Here is a 15,320-nt window from a genome sequence, read left to right as displayed (position 1 = left end):
CCTTCTGAGTAGCTGGAACTACAGGCATGCGCCACCACGCTGGGTTAATTTTTTGTATTTTTTGTAGAGACGGGGTTTCACCATGCTGGCCAGGCTGGTCTTGAACTCCTGACCTCAAGTGATCCACCCACCTCAGCCTCCCAAAGTGCTGGGATTACAGGTGTGAGCCAGTGCCCCCAGCCGGAAATAGGGTTAGTAATGTTTACTGCCTCAGGTGGTGGTGAGGGTTAATGAATAAATGTTTCTGAAATGTGGTATTAGCTTCATAGGACAGCCACAACAAATTGCCACAGTCTGAATGGTTTATAACTCTCAATCTGGAGGCCAGAAGTCTGAAATCAATGTGTCAGCAGCATTGCACCTCTGAAGGCTCAAGGGGAGTCATGCTTTGCCTGTTGCACCTTCTAGTGGTGGCTGGCATTCCTTGGCTTGTAAATATATCACTCCAATCTCTGCCTCTGTCTTCACATACCTTTTCCCTTGTGTATGTTTCTATGTCCAAATTTCTCTCTTAAGGACACTAGGTATTGGCTTAGGACTCATCCTAATCCAGTATGACTTCATTTTAATTTGATTACATCTGTTAGACCCTATTTCCAAATAGGGTCATATTTGCAGGTATTAGGGGTTAGAACGCCAATATATTTTTTGGGGGGACACGATTCAACCCATAACACAGATTAAGTTGATGTATAAGTTAAAATCAGTTTATACTTTAGGTTTTAGGTTAAAACACCATATTTAAAATAGTAATTTGGGTAGAGGTGTGGGAAAGGATGAAGCACGGTCCTAAGCGTATAGTGGCACACAAGCCTCCAATGCTGTGACCTGTGTGTTGTGAGGCCTCGTGCTGTGGGAAGCAGGGGAGAGGTCAGGATGGGAAAGGAGAGAAGGGAGGACAGTTGGATGGAGTGGCTGCTTCCTAAGAACTTAGACTCTAGAGCAGGTGTTCCATGTCCCTTGCCTCCTCAGCCTCGTTTGACTCTCATCCCGAGTGTGGGGAACCTAATGCCAGTGAGGCCTCTTAGGGAGGAGGGACAGAGATAAGGCCGAGAGAGATGGGCTTCTTACCAATATGAATTTCCTGGCCTTACATTGGCAGGTGAATTTCCACCACCAGATTCCCCTCATATTTTCTTCATTTGTTTTTTAGGGGAGCAAATAAATATGATAAAATCAGGAGAAATCATCTAGTTTTCTCTAAACATGAGGTAGAAAATTTGTCTTTGTGAATCCCAAGTCCTGTGGCAAGTAGCCTGTTGTTTCCTCTTTCACAGTCTCACTGTTAAAGTTCGGAAGGGAATTGGCTAGTGAGCGTTAGCTGGCTTTGGAAACATTGCCCATTGCCTTTTTTTTTGTTTGAATGGTTCCTTCTTGGCTGCCTTAGACTTAAAGCACATTAGAGGTGGGGATCTGTGGGAGGAAAATAGTCATATGGTGACTAAAGATAAGGCAGTGTAGGGCTAGAGCCAAAAGAAGACACAGAAGCAAAGGTTTCAAGCTATATTACACTCACTTTCTAAGAATACATGATTATGAAATCTTTCAAGCCATCACAATAGGAGAGCCAATGGTCTACTGGCTCTTCATTCATATGGCTCAGATGGAGCAATTGCCAAGATTTTGTCACACTTGCTTCTCTCCCCAAACTCTGTCCCCTGCCCCACCACTCCTTTTTCGTTTTTTTTTTTTTCTTTTTTCTTTTTTGAGACGGAGTCTCGCTGTGTTGCGCAGGCTGCTGGAGTGCGGTGGCGCGATCTTGGCTCACTGCAAGCTCCATCTCCTGGGTTCACACCATTCTCTTCCTCAGCCTCCCGAGTAGCTGGGACTACAGGTGCCCGCCATCATGCCTGGCTAATTTTTTGTATTTTCAGTAGAGATGGGGTTTCACCGTGTTAACCAGGATGGTCTTGATCTCCTGACCTCATGATCCACCTGCCTTGGCTTCCCAAAGTGCTGGGATTATAGACGTGAGCCACCACGCCTGGCCTCCTTTTTCTTTTATGAAGCTTTTAGAGACAGATCCCAGACATCACATCATTTCACCCTTGCATACTTCAGTATGCATCTCTAAAAATTATGGACTTTTTTTTAGCATAAGTACTATGTCACTACCCCACCTGGAAAAGTTTAACACATTTTTTGCATATCATCCATATTCAGATTTCCCAGACTGTCTCAAAAATGATTTTTTACAGTTGGTTTATTTCAATTAGAATTCAAACAAGGTCCATACAAGGCATTTGGTTTTTTATTTATTTATGTTTTAGAGACAGGGTCTTGCTCTGTCACCCAGGATGCAGTGCAGTGGTATGATCATGGTTCACTGCAACCTTGAACTTCTAGGCTCAAGAAGTCCTCCCACCTCAGCCTCCCAAGTAGCTGGGACTACAGGTGCACGCCACCACACCCAGCCAATTTTTTAAAATTTTTTTTGCAGAGACAAGATCTCGCAATTTGCCCAGACTGGTCTCAAACTCCTAGCCTCAAGTGATCCTCCTGCCTCAGCCTCCCAAAGGGTTGGTATTACAGGTATGAGTCACCACCCTTTGCTGGCAGTTGGTTTTAAAAATCTCTACGCTGGGCACAATGGCTCATGCCTGTAGGCCCAGCCCTTTGGAAAGCCAAGGCTGATAGATCGCTTGAGCCCAGTAGTTTGAGACCAGCCTAGGCAACATAGTCAAACTCTGTCTCTACGGAAAAATAAAAAAAATCAGCCAGGCGTGGTGAGACACATCTGCAGTCCCAGCTACTCAGAAGACTGAGGCAGGAGAATCACTTAAGCCCTGAAAGTGAAGGCTGCAGTGAGCTGTGATCAGGCTCACTCCAGCCCAGGTGACAGAGCAAGGCCCCGTCTCAAAAAAAAGAAAACAAAAAAAAACCAAAAACTATTCCAGGACACCACCATTCTCCCCACTTTTGTTGTTCTACATTGTCTTTGTAGGGACTGAGGGGATGGGAGAACAAGACAAAGTTAGAGGAACCTTGATTCTGAAGCAATGTCTAAGGCCTCTCTAGGCGTATCAAAGGGCCAGTCTTTGAGGTAACGCTTTCTCAGCCCCAGTATCCTGTAAAATGTCCCATTTTCTGAGTTTGTTTTCTGATGGTTTTAGCTCATTTCTCCATTTCACACATGTTCTGTAAACTGGATGTTACCTTGGATGGCTTCATTACATTTAGGTCTATCCAATTTCTGAGGCAAAGGAAAGACCAGAGCTATAGATTCTAAGCGATGGAGAGTCTAAAAAGACATATAAGGGTTTCTCACTTAGCAAATGTGAGTGCAAATGAAACGTTCGATTCACTTCATTCAGTTGCTTCCTCCCAAGAGAAATGAGGAGAGGCTGAAATTTCTTTAACCAGCAGTTAGAAAGGATAAATAATTTTGAGGCAAACTGAGGTTAGAGTGAGTCAGTTCTGAGGGCCCAATCAAGACAGGGAACCCAGCAGTGACTCTGGGAGGTTACAAAACTGAAACCTGCTCACCAAGGTTATGCCTTATGCCTCTTCCATATACTTCTGGCTGAGCAGTGTGCATTTATAACTTGTTGGTTTTTTTGGTTTTTTTGAGACAGGGTCTCACTCTATTCCACAGGCTGGAGTACAGTGGCACAATCTCAGCCCACTGAAGCCTCTACCTCCCAGGCTCAAGCAGTCCTCCCACCTCAGCCTCCCAAGTAGCTGGGACTACAGGCATGCATTACCACACCCAGCTAATATTTTTGTATTTTTAGTAGAGACAGGGTTTTACCATGTTGCCCAGGCTAGTCTCGAACGCCTGGGCTCAAGGGATCTGCCCACCTCAGCCTCCCAAAGTGCTGGGATTACAGGTGTGTGCCACTACGCTGGGCCTTCTAACTTATTGTTGATATTAAATGTAATAACCAGGCTGGGCGTGGTAGCTCACGCCTGTAATCCGTAGCTCACGCCTGTAATCCCAACACTCTGGGAGGCCGAGGCAGGTGGATCACCTGAGGTCAGCAGTTCGAGACCAGCTTGACCAACATGGTGAAAACCCATCTCTACTAAAAATACAAAAATTAGCCAGACATAGTGGAACGCACCTGTAATTCTAGCTACTTGGGAGGTTGAGGCAGGAGAATCACTTGAACCTGGGAGGTGGAGGTTGCAGTGAGCTGAGATGGCGCCATTGCACTCCAGACGGAGACCGTCTTCAAAAAATAAATAAATAAATTTAACAACCAGCAGGGCATGGTGGCTCACACCTATAATCCCAGCACTTGGGGAGGCCAAGGCGGGTGAGATACTTGAGGTCAGGAGTTCAAGACCAGCCTGGCCAACATGGCAAAGCCCTGTCTTTACTAAAATTACAAAAACTTAGCCAGATATAGTGGTGTGCACCTGTAGTCCCAGGTATTTGGGTAGCTGAGGCACAAGAATTGCTTGAATCTGGAAGTTAGAGGCTGCAGTGAATCGCAATTGCGCCACTGCACTCCAGCCTGGGAGATAGCAACTCTGTCTCAAAAAAAAAAAAAAAAAAAAAAAAAAAATTAACAATCCACTGTGTCTTAAATTTCAGCTTTTGTCACCACTCCCTCCAAAAAAAGCTGCCTCAATGCAACAGCCTCTAGATAGAACTAGCTAAGTTCTCCTTCTCTGCTCCCGGGAGCCATTAGCTTAGGTAGTCAAGAAATACCCTAGGCCGGGCGCAGTGGCTCATGCCTCTAATCCTAGCACTTTGGGAGGCCAAGGCGGGCTGATCACTTGAGGCTAGGAGTTCAAGACCAGCCTGGCCAACAAAGCGAAACTCTGTCTCTACCAAAAATACAAAAATTGGCCAGATGTGGTGGTGCGGGCCTGTAGTCCTAGCTACTCAGGAGGCTGAAGCTGGAGAATTGCTTGAGCCTGGGAGACGGAGGTTGCAGTGAGCCGAGATCACAACACCGCACTCCAGCCTGGGTGACAGAATGAGACTCTGTCTCAAAAAAAATAAATACAATAAAGAAGAAATACTCTAGAGTCTAGGATCGTGGTTTTTAAACTCAATATGGCTGCACACTGGAATCATCTGGAAAATGTTGGGGCTCAGAAAATGATACCCTGACTGAATAAGGCACTTTGGCATGCTGAGTGCTTTGAATGAAAGAAAACAAAGGCTTCTGAAATAGCGTCAGAACCAAGGTTTCTTTCTGACCTTCCCCAACCCCATCTCTCAATCCCCTCTTTTCCCAAAGCATAGGGAGGGGCTTTGTCTAAAGTTCCCTTATCTGAAGAAGGTAAGTTCCTCCAGAATAAATACAATAGTCTTAAAACTTCCTCTCTAGGAATCTCATCCGGTAACCAGGAAATATTAACCACTGGGAAGAGAAAAGACTAAAAGTCATCACCATGCCCACACAGACTCTTCATCTATTTTTCTGAGCGCAGCTCTGAGAGATTTTCCAGGAAACATTATCTGCCTAATAAGGCAATCTTTGGTCACAGTGAAGTTCCTCCCCTTACCCCACCGTAATTTGCTGCTGTTTCCCCCAGAGCTCAGAGGAACTCTGTCTCAGGCAAATTTTCTGTTCTTTGAACTCATTCCTATCCTTCCCAAAATCACTTACTAGCCCTCTAAATTGTTTACCATCCCATCTTCCTTCCCTGTGAAGTAGATGCTATTTAAGCTTCAGCCATCTGGCCCTTGAGTCTTATATTTTGTATGGCTCCTGTGCATAAGCACATTAATAAATGTGTATATTTGGCCTGGCACGGTGGCTCATGCCTGTAATCCCAGCACTTTGGGAGGCTGAGATGGGCAGATAACCTGAGGTCTGGAGTTCAAGACCAGCCTGACCAACATGGAGAAACCCCATCTCTACTAAAAATACGAAATTAGCCAGGTATGGTGGCACATGCCTATAATCCCAGCTACTCGGGAGGCTGAGGCAGGAGAATCACTTGAACCCGAGAGGCAGAGGTTTTGGTGAGCCGAGATTGAGCCATTGCACTCCAGACTGGGCAACAAGAGTGAAACTCCGTCTCAAAAAAAAAAAAAAAAAAAAAAAACCAACAAACGTATGTTTCTTCTCCTGTTAATTTGCCTATTGTCAGTTCATTTTAGCAGTGAACGTTCAGAGGGTGGTGAGGAAGCCCCTACAAGAGCTTTAAAAGCTACTGATGCTTGGGTCTCACTCAGAAGTTCTGATATGTTCAGCCTAGATACAAGACTTTAAAAGCTCCCCAGGTGATTCTAATGCCAAGGCTGAGACCCCTGGAGGAACCCTGCAGAGCTGCATTCACTACTCAACAATCCCAATCCACACTTGAAGGGTTAAGCAGGAGTATATTTGGGCGCAGGGGGCAGGGCATTGTTCTGGGACTCAGGGGCCTTGCTCTGAGGGCTGTGGCCTGAGTTTGTGCCAACAAACTGAATGTATCCTCTTTCCAAAACAAAGAGTAGAAGTGGGAGGCATTTGCAGCAAGGGGCTGTGACTTCTCTGAATTTGTCCCTCAAGCCCCAGGTGCTTCAGCCTTGGTGGGTGATGAAGCAGAGCAGCCTGGGGGTGACCGGTGCTAGGGTCCAAGGGTTTCCAAGCTCCTCAGAAAATCATACTGGCCTCAGTGGAGCTGCAGAGCCACTTGCAGGAGAACCTGGATGTGCTGTCCTATGGAAGAGTGGCCATAAGGGTCTACGAGTTCATTTTGGGGTGGGCTCAGAAATCAGATTGACTCAGCAGGCCACAGAGAGGAATCTGCATTTTTTTTTTTTTTTTTTTTTTTTGAGACGGAGTCATGCTCTGTCGCCCAGGCTGGAGTGCAGTGGCGCAATCTCGGCTCATTGCAAGCTCCGCCTCCCGCGTTTACGCCATTCTCCGGCCTCAGCCTCCCGAGTAGCTGGGACTACGGGCGCCGCCACCACACCCGACTAAGTTTTGTATTTTTAGTTGAGACGGGGTTTCACCGTGTTAGCCAGGATGGTCTCGATCTTCTGACCTCGTGATCCGCCCGCCTCGGCCTCCCCAAGTGCTGGGATTACAGGCTTGAGCCACCGTGCCCGGCGATTTTATTTTATTTATTTATTTATTTTTGACGGAATCTTGCTCTGTCGCCCAGGCTGGAGTGCGAATGGCGCAATCTCTGCTCACCGCAACCTCTGCCTCCTGGGTTCAAGCAATTCTCCCGCCTCAGCGCCCCCCCCCCCCCCCCCCCCCCCCCGGTAGCTGGGATTACAAGCATGCACCACCATGCCCGGCTAAGTTTTGAATTTTTAGTAGATACCGGGTTTCGCCATGTTGGCCAGGCTGGTCTCCTGAACTCCTGGCCTCAAGAGATCAGCCTCCCAAAGTGCTGGGATTACGCGCCCCTTCAATTAACTCCTATTTTTTGTTTGTTTTTTGGAGACAGGATTTCACTCTGTTGCCCAGGCTGGAGTGCAGCGCTGCAATCATATGCACTGCAGCCTTGACCTCTGGGCTCAAGCTATGCTCCCGCCTCAGCCTCCTGAGTAGCTGGGACTACAGGCACGCACCACCATGCTTGGTTAATTTTTGTACTTCTTGTGGAGACGGGGTCTCCCCATGTTTCCCAGGCTAGTGTTGAACTTCTGAGCTCAGGCAATCCACTTCGGCCTCCCAAAGTGCTGGGATTACAGGCACAAGCCACCGCGCCCAGCAAACTTATCTCCTACTGATAGATATTGCAAAAATGTTTCTTCGACCAAAAAAAAAAAAATGATAGGTAGGTGACAGATAGATATAATCCATACCATCTGTTCAATCTTGTCCTTTTTAACTTTTTCAGGGAAACTTCCCCTAAGTGAACATTTAAATCTGAATTACTTCCTGTTAAACTGTTCTCCAGGAAAATCAAATAAATCTTCACGTTTTTGTTGACTTAACAGTTTGTTGTGTCGAACAAACCTTCCTACGTTTCACGTTTCAGGTAAGGAAACTGCAGCTTAGGCGAGAAAGCCGCTCAAAGTCGCAGGTACAAGGAGCTGGTAAGAACGCCCCGCCTGGCCGGCTAGCTTCAGTTCCGCGCTCTGGACAGGAATTCTGCACCGGGCGCCGCCGTGGCACTAGAAACCCCAAAGTCACGAGCTCCCCAGATCCCACCAGGCCGCGGCTACCGGCTACAGCCCAGAAGTCCGCGCCTGCGCCGCAAGCCCGCCTTCCTGAAGGAGGAGCTCCGTCCCGGCCGCGCCCTTCTCCGGCTCCGCCCTCCTTCCGCTCGACGTTCTTTGCCATTGGCTGACAACGGAGTATATAAGAACGTCATTTCCTGCGCGCGTCCTTTCCGCGCTACCTACGGAGGGGTCCATACGGCGTTGTTCTGGGTGAGTCCCTTGTGGTGTCCCCGGCGCCTCCCAAGGCTAGAAAGATGAGCTTTTCCTGCTCAAATGAAGGCTGCGAAAACTAGCGATGAAAGCCGGTCAGACCGGGTCTGCCTCCCGCCCGGCGCGCCCCACCTTAGGCCTGGGGCCTGCACGTGGCCAGTCTCGGGCCCGCGGGTGCCCACAGTGCCCCGGGAGCGGGTGGAGGTCGCCCTCCAGCGGAGGCTCGGAGCTGGGGTTCGGGCCAGGCCGCTGGTGGGCGGGGGTTCAGAAAGCGGGCCGACATTCCGTGTTGCTCTCCCGTCGGACCCCCACACGGCGGTGAGTCGAGACCCAGGCCCTGATTGACACCGTCGACTTGGGCTGGTTGGGTTCTCCCATTTGCGCCGTGTGGGTCAGGAGTTAAGGTTCTTGGGTTTTGAGACAGGTGGTGACCGCACAGCGAAGTAATTCCAAAGCACCCGCCTGCTGTCTGCTTGAAAATATCTGAAACCAATTCATACATTTTTTTGCTTTTAGTTTCCATGTTCCAAATATGGCTGCTCTTATATATCTAGTTGTTAACTTGGCGCATCCAGAACGTTTCCTTAATTCCTATCTTGAGAAGTGTCGAATTTCCATTCGCTAATTTAGTTTAGTTTTATTATTCGCTTATTCTGCCGTCCACATTTCCTCAAGTAAGATGTGCGCTATTCCGTAATACACGACATATATTGGTTAACTTTGCTCCTTCATTGCACTGTAAGCTCAATGCCTGCCACTGTAGGAGATGGAGTCTTTGGTTGCTTTTAAGGGTGTACCCCACTTAACTCACTGGAATGAAAAGAAATAGATTGCTCTCATTTCAGATTCCCGTCGTAACTTAAAGGGAAACTTTCACAATGTCCGGAGCCCTTGATGTCCTGCAAATGAAGGAGGAGGATGTCCTTAAGTTCCTTGCAGCAGGAACCCACTTAGGTGGCACCAATCTTGACTTCCAGATGGAGCAGTACATCTATAAAAGGAAAAGTGATGGTTAGTCATTGTTTATTTTTTTGTTACTCCAGCTGTAAGTACAGATTTTGAGCTTGCTTATTCTCGTGGTTAGTTCTGAGTAATTTCTTGGTATCATCTCTTCCTCAAATGAAACCAGACTCCTAGGTTGAAAACAGACTTTAAATGTTCTGGTTGTTATTGGGAGAAAAGATTCCTGCTCCAGGGGAAGAATACATCAATTGGCCGCGTTATGGGACTTGGGTTGGGTGGTGAACTTGAGAAAGTTCATGAGCTGAGTTTCTAATAGCTCCCATAGTGCCTTCAACTTCATAGGTAATTATACAGGCTATTGAACTGAATTTTGAATGGAAAGTGGGGTAAGAGGTGGGGATAAACAATATAGCTTGGAAGAACCAGAGGAGGGAAGGCATTAAGTTGGCTAAGGCACTTATTTTAGAGATAAAGCTACCAAGGACTTGGGAGTGACATGCTGTGAAGGAGATTTAGGATGAATCTTGCATCAGTGAAGATGATAAAAGGGAAAGAATGGCAGAAAGTCAGGAAGTGGATTCTTAAGAACCACTGATGGACAGGAAGTACAGGGAAGGAGAAAGGAGAGATGGATTTAGCCAACTGAATCTCGGCTGCACACTATTAAAGCTCAGGGTGGAGGCCAGTCTTGGCTCATGAACTTCTGAGTGTCGGAAGTGTGCTACATTAATGGCAGGATTTTCGCTAACACCAGTAGAGCTTGCCTCTATGACTGGAGTTTGGTAGTACTCGCTGCCACATACACTGAACTTGCAAAGAGTGATTGCACAGCCAGGTCAAGTCTTACAAATCCTTCTGCCCTCACTTAGGCATCTACATCATAAATCTGAAGAGGACCTGGGAGAAGCTTCTGCTGGCGGCTCGTGCCATTGTTGCCATTGAAAACCCTGCTGATGTCAGTGTTATATCCTCCAGGAATACTGGCCAGGTTTGTGGGACAGTGATTAGATTTTATATTATAGAAATGAAGCTTACAGACATTGTGAGACATACAGAAAGGTATAAGAAAATAGAAATAACTCAGATTCCACTGTTCAGAGATCTTAAGTTGGACTGAGCTATAGAAGTCGCCGTTATGGTTTTTCCTCTTTTTTTTGTTTTTTTGTTTTTTGTTTTTAAGACAGTCTCTTGCTCTGTTGCCCCTTGCCCAGCCTGGAGTGCAGTGGTGTGATCTCGGCTCATTGCAGCCTTTGCCTCCTGAGTTAAAGGGATTCTCCTGCCTCAGCCTCCCGAGTAGCTGGGATTACAGGCATGTGCCACCATGCGCAACTGGTGTTTGTATTTTTAGTAGAGACATGGTTTCACCATTTGGCCAGGCTGGTCTTGAACTCCTGACCTCAAGTGATCCTCCCACCTCAGCCTCCCAAAGTGTTGGGATTACAGGCGTGAGCCACTGTGCCTACCCTGTAAGACCTTTTCAACATACATGCTGGGCATCTGGCAGTATGTTGAACTTTATAATTTCATTCTGTGTAGACTTGTGTCACTAAATATCTAGAAATTATCCTATTAAAGTGGCTTACCACTTTTTCCCATAGTCAGAGTTTTTACCTTAAGACGACGAAATACTGGGACAGAAATTTGGTGTCAACTGCAGCATTTTTCAGTAAGATTTTATTAGATTACGACAGTAGTCTTTGTCTTATCCAAGTCTCATAAGCAAAAAATTTTTAGGAATCTTAGCCAGTCATGGTGGTATTCACTTATAGTTCCCGTTAATTGGGAGTCTGAGGCGGGAGATCCCTCAAGTCCAGGAGTTGGGGGCTGCGTGCAGTAAGTTATGATTTTGTCACTGCACTCCAAGCCTGGGGCACAGAGTGAGATCCTGTCTCTAAAAAAAAAAAAAAAAAAAAAAAGGCTAGTCGTGGGTGGCTCATGCTTTTGTAATATGGGTGCTTTGTGAGGCCGAGACTGGTGGCTTGCTTGAGCCCAGAAGTTCAAGACCAGGGTGAGCAATGTGGCAAGACTGCGTCTCTAACAAAAATAAAAACCAGCTGGGTGTGGTGTTGCATGCCTGTAGTCTCAGCTGAGGCTGAGGTGGGAAGATTGCTTGAACCCAGGAGGTTGAGGCAACAGGGAGCCAAGACTGTCTACTGCATTCCAACCTGAGTGACAAGAGTGAGGCCGTCTTTGCCAACTTGAATGAAAAATACCTTAATTTGTATTTTTAAGAAATGACTAGTTAGTACAACTTGAATTTTTTTTTTTTTGCTACAGCTCTATTTTAACATTTTTTCTGTTGAGAAAACTAGTAGATTTCTTGAATTCTAAGAATTCTAACAGGATTTTATTCAACTCAACTATTTTGACAGATTTGAAAATCATGTAGTGAGGACTTTATTTCAATGTTGACAGGACAGGTTCCGACGCGTGTTTTTGCAGAGGGTTATTCCTGAAACTGACTTGTTACTGGGACCGCATAGTTTGGTACACAGTAGAAAAAAGGCAGTTTTAGTTATTGCTGTAGAATGAACTGAGTGACAGTTCTTGCTTGCTTGAGAAAAATATACTGAGCATCTAGATTGGGCCAGGTAGTGTTGCTGGGTGCTTGGGATATAGTAAAAAAACAAATCTCTTTGAATGTATGCGGGAAATCTCTGGAGAAGTAAGAGAGGTTAAGGAAAGCTGGGTATGTGCCTGCTGTATATGGAGTAGTAGTGATTAAGTTGGCCAGTGCCCAGAAGTGCTTCCTGCTGGTGCCAAGATTGTTCTGTGTTAGATGTGTTCTCACAGCCATGTGAGGAACTTGGAGGCATGTGAATGTCCTCAGTTTACTCAAAAAATCACCTACTTGGTTCTTAGAGCCTGGCAAGTGTGGTTCTGGAGCCTCCAGACGTAAGGAAGCCAGTGAACCAGACACCTGAGAGAAGTGGGGGTGGGAAGTGCATTCCAAGCAGAGGCCTAGAGGTGAGGGCATTGTAAGTCAGTTAACCTAGAGAACTTAGAGGAATTAATGCTTTTTGCTTTCATTTTTGAGGAAGAGGTATTTGAGGGTTTCGGCTAGATAGGCTTTTCCATATGATTACAGAACTGGTGTCAGCATACGGGGAGTTGCTATGAAATATCTTTGGAGTACCATTAACTTTTAAATTCTTTAAAGAGGGCCGTGCTGAAGTTTGCTGCTGCCACTGGAGCCACTCCAATTGCTGGCCGCTTCACTCCTGGAACCTTCACTAACCAGATCCAGGCAGCCTTCCGGGAGCCACGGCTTCTTGTGGTTACTGACCCCAGGGCTGACCACCAGCCTCTCACAGAGGCATCTTATGTTAACCTACCTACCATTGCTCTGTGTAACACAGATTCTCCTCTGCGCTATGTGGACATTGCCATCCCATGCAACAACAAGGTAATGATTTTATGATCTAGAATTGACGAATGCATGCTCTAGAAAAAACATTCCCGTGCACATTGTTAGAGCTTGGAGTTGAGGCTACTGACTGGCCGATGAACTCGCAAGTGTAGGTAGTGTGCTACATGAGGGGCAAGTTTTTCGCTAACACCACAAGGGTCTTTGGCCCAATGAGTGGAGTTTGATAGTAATTCTTGCTACAAGTATAACATTACTGCATGACAGCTTTGTGGAGAGATGAAAACATTTGGAAAATAGTGTATTTTCTTCTGCCTTTGTCCATGTTTCTTGCTCAGTCCTCAGGCATTTGGCCTTTCTGTTTTTACACCAACTTGATGGGTTCTACTGTAAGATTCTAAAAAGGTGGGTTGTGTGGTTCAAATTGGTTGATTTGTAACCCTAGTTGTGCATAAGAATTGCCCAGAGATTTTTTTTGTTTTGTTTTAATGCTAGTGTCCAGGCATTTCTCCCAGAGATCTCATATAGTAGTGTGTGGTGAAGTCCTGAAAACTGTGTGTGTGGGTTTTTTTTTGTTTGTTTGTTTGTTTCAATCCCTGTGATTCCAATGTGCAGACAAGGTTGGTTGAAAATCCCTGATTATGATGTTCCCTGTTACAATTGCTTTTAAACTAAGATGTCTGTACTTTTGGTGCCTAGATGATGTGGGAGCCAGGAAGATGCTTGCTGTTTGGGCTTGACCAAGTGCCACTTTTTAATAATTGCCGCTTTTGGCAGGGAGCTCACTCAGTGGGTTTGATGTGGTGGATGCTGGCTCGGGAAGTTCTGCGCATGCGTGGCACCATTTCCCGTGAACACCCGTGGGAGGTCATGCCTGATCTCTACTTCTACAGAGATCCTGAAGAGGTAAGCTTCTCCAAAGGCTTGTGGTTACATAAGCAAAATGGACAACTTGGACTGTGCTTCTAGGAAGCAAAATTTGTCAGTCACTGTAAGTCTTCCCCCCCTTTTTTTTTAAATAACCAGATTGAAAAAGAAGAGCAGGCTGCTGCTGAAAAGGCAGTGACCAAGGAGGAATTTCAGGGTGAATGGACTGCTCCAGCTCCTGAGTTCACTGCTACTCAGCCTGAGGTTGCAGACTGGTCTGAAGGTGTGCAGGTGCCCTCTGTGCCTATTCAGCAGTTCCCTACTGGTATGTATCAGGTTAGAAGAGCATCATGCTGATATTTTGCAACTTCTCAGTTTTATTCTAATGATCTCTGTGGCTTTTATAGTAGCTTTAAGAGATTTTTGTCCTAGTGTGCTACAGCATCTGATAGACTGCTGTAGGGAGTGGGGTAAGGAAAAATACTGCTTTGAGGACAGAGCTGATGGCTTTTTTTGGTATTTTCTTAACAGAAGACTGGAGTGCTCAGCCTGCCACGGAAGACTGGTCTGCAGCTCCCACTGCTCAGGCCACTGAATGGGTAGGAGCAACCACTGAATGGTCTTAAGCTGTTCTTGCACGGGCTCTTAAGCAACATGGAAAAATGGTTGATAGAAAATAAACATCAGTTTCTAAAAGTTGTGTTCATTTAGTTTGGTTTTTTACTCCAGCTCAGAATACCTGAGATTGCATACCAAAGTATAATAATAAATACATGTCTCGAAATGAATTGTACTTCTAAAGCCCACTGTAGATAATGTACGTTGCTTTTCACTTGAGCTTGCTTTCTGTGTAGAGAACATCTGTTCCCTGAAAATAGATATAAGTGGTTGCACATACTTAGGTGGTAACCTCAGGAATATTTTTCTGAGGCCCTGATAATCTTGACTTTAATTACCATTTGTGTAGGTAAGTTCTATAGAGCTTAGGTTTTTATTTTTGAGAATGTTCCTGTCACTTAGGTAAACTATTCCTGGAAGCCCTGGACAGGCGATGGCCCTTCCCCACATCGAGAGACATTGATTGCCCCTCTTGTGAGCTTGCCTACAGGTTCTGGGAGAGGAGAGGGTTGTATGTATGTATAAAAAAATAAATGCTCTCCGTATTTGTCTTTGCTGGGGGTGGGGCAGGGGAGAGAGTTTTTCCCTGTTGTCCGGGCTAGAGTACAGTGGTGTGATCTCAGTTCACTGCAACCTCTGCCTCCTGGGTTCAGGCAATTCTTGTGCCTCAGCCTCCCGCGTAGCTGGCATTTCAGGTGTGCACCGCCACACCTGGCTAATTTTTGCATTTGTAGTAGAGACAGTTTTGCCAGGCTGGTCTCGAACTCCTGGCCTTATGTGACCCGCCTCAAAATGCTGGGATTACAGGCCTGAGCCGCTGTGCCTGGCCACATTTGTTTTTTATATGTTAATGCTGCTGACTTCATCCTAAACTGATTTAATGATTCTCATTGCCTATTGAAAAATACTCTTGGCTGTCATGTTGGCTCACCCATAATCCCAGCACTTTGGGAGGCAGAGGCAAAACGATTGAGCTCAGGAGTGCAGCACCAGCCTGGGCATCATGGTAAAACTCCATCTCTTCGAAAGATACAGAAAATTGGCAGGGCATGATGGCATACTCTTACGGTACCTCAGCTACACAGGAGGCTGAGGTGGGAGAATCCACCTGAGCCCAGGAGTTGGAAGCTGCAGTGAGCTGTGATTGAGCCCCTGTGTACTCCAGCTTGGGTGAGGAAGTGAGGCCCTGTCTCAAAAAGATTAATAGAGACATTTCCATAAATTGGA

At 46.2% G+C, this 15,320-nt stretch overlaps 1 protein-coding gene and 2 non-coding genes across 6 annotated transcripts; all 3 read left to right on the top strand.

Moving 5' to 3' along the window:
- Positions 1 to 8,198: 8,198 nt before the first annotated feature.
- RPSA (ribosomal protein SA) lies at positions 8,199 to 14,171 on the top strand. 4 transcript variants are annotated; one of them, XM_007971702.3, is made up of 7 exons: positions 8,199 to 8,278; positions 9,124 to 9,289; positions 10,111 to 10,229; positions 12,402 to 12,647; positions 13,386 to 13,514; positions 13,635 to 13,800; positions 14,007 to 14,171. In XM_007971702.3, exons 2-7 carry the CDS (start codon positions 9,157 to 9,159, stop codon positions 14,099 to 14,101), a joined length of 888 nt encoding a protein of 295 aa, XP_007969893.1. In that variant the 5' UTR covers positions 8,199 to 8,278; positions 9,124 to 9,156; the 3' UTR covers positions 14,102 to 14,171. The 4 variants fall into 4 exon arrangements, with proteins under 4 accessions (XP_007969893.1, XP_007969891.1, XP_007969894.1 ...); XM_007971700.3 differs by having other exon boundaries at positions 13,308 to 13,514; XM_007971703.3 differs by having other exon boundaries at positions 8,213 to 8,278; positions 9,108 to 9,289.
- Positions 9,894 to 10,044, top strand: LOC119620771 (small nucleolar RNA SNORA62/SNORA6 family). Its single transcript, XR_005237321.1, has one exon. It is a non-coding gene; the product is annotated as a small nucleolar RNA SNORA62/SNORA6 family (small nucleolar RNA).
- On the top strand, positions 12,702 to 12,855 carry LOC119620770 (small nucleolar RNA SNORA62/SNORA6 family). Its single transcript, XR_005237320.1, has one exon. It is a non-coding gene; the product is annotated as a small nucleolar RNA SNORA62/SNORA6 family (small nucleolar RNA).
- Positions 14,172 to 15,320: the final 1,149 nt, after the last annotated feature.

This window comes from Chlorocebus sabaeus, chromosome 15 (genome assembly GCF_047675955.1).
Source record: "Chlorocebus sabaeus isolate Y175 chromosome 15, mChlSab1.0.hap1, whole genome shotgun sequence".
Lineage (NCBI taxonomy): Eukaryota > Metazoa > Chordata > Mammalia > Primates > Cercopithecidae > Chlorocebus > Chlorocebus sabaeus.
The sequence above is the reverse complement of the archived record's forward strand: the minus strand, read 5'-3'. Positions and strand labels throughout refer to the sequence as shown.

Excerpts from the sequence above, each read along its gene's own strand:
- RPSA (XM_007971700.3), top strand. The coding sequence starts at position 9,157 with ATGTCCGGAGCCCTTGATGTCCTGCAAATGAAGGAGGAGGATGTCCTT. Across the intron at positions 12,648-13,307 it reads CCATCCCATGCAACAACAAG|ATGATGTGGGAGCCAGGAAG; the intron begins GTAATGATTTTA and ends TTTGGTGCCTAG. Across the intron at positions 13,515-13,634 it reads TCTACAGAGATCCTGAAGAG|ATTGAAAAAGAAGAGCAGGC; the intron begins GTAAGCTTCTCC and ends TTAAATAACCAG.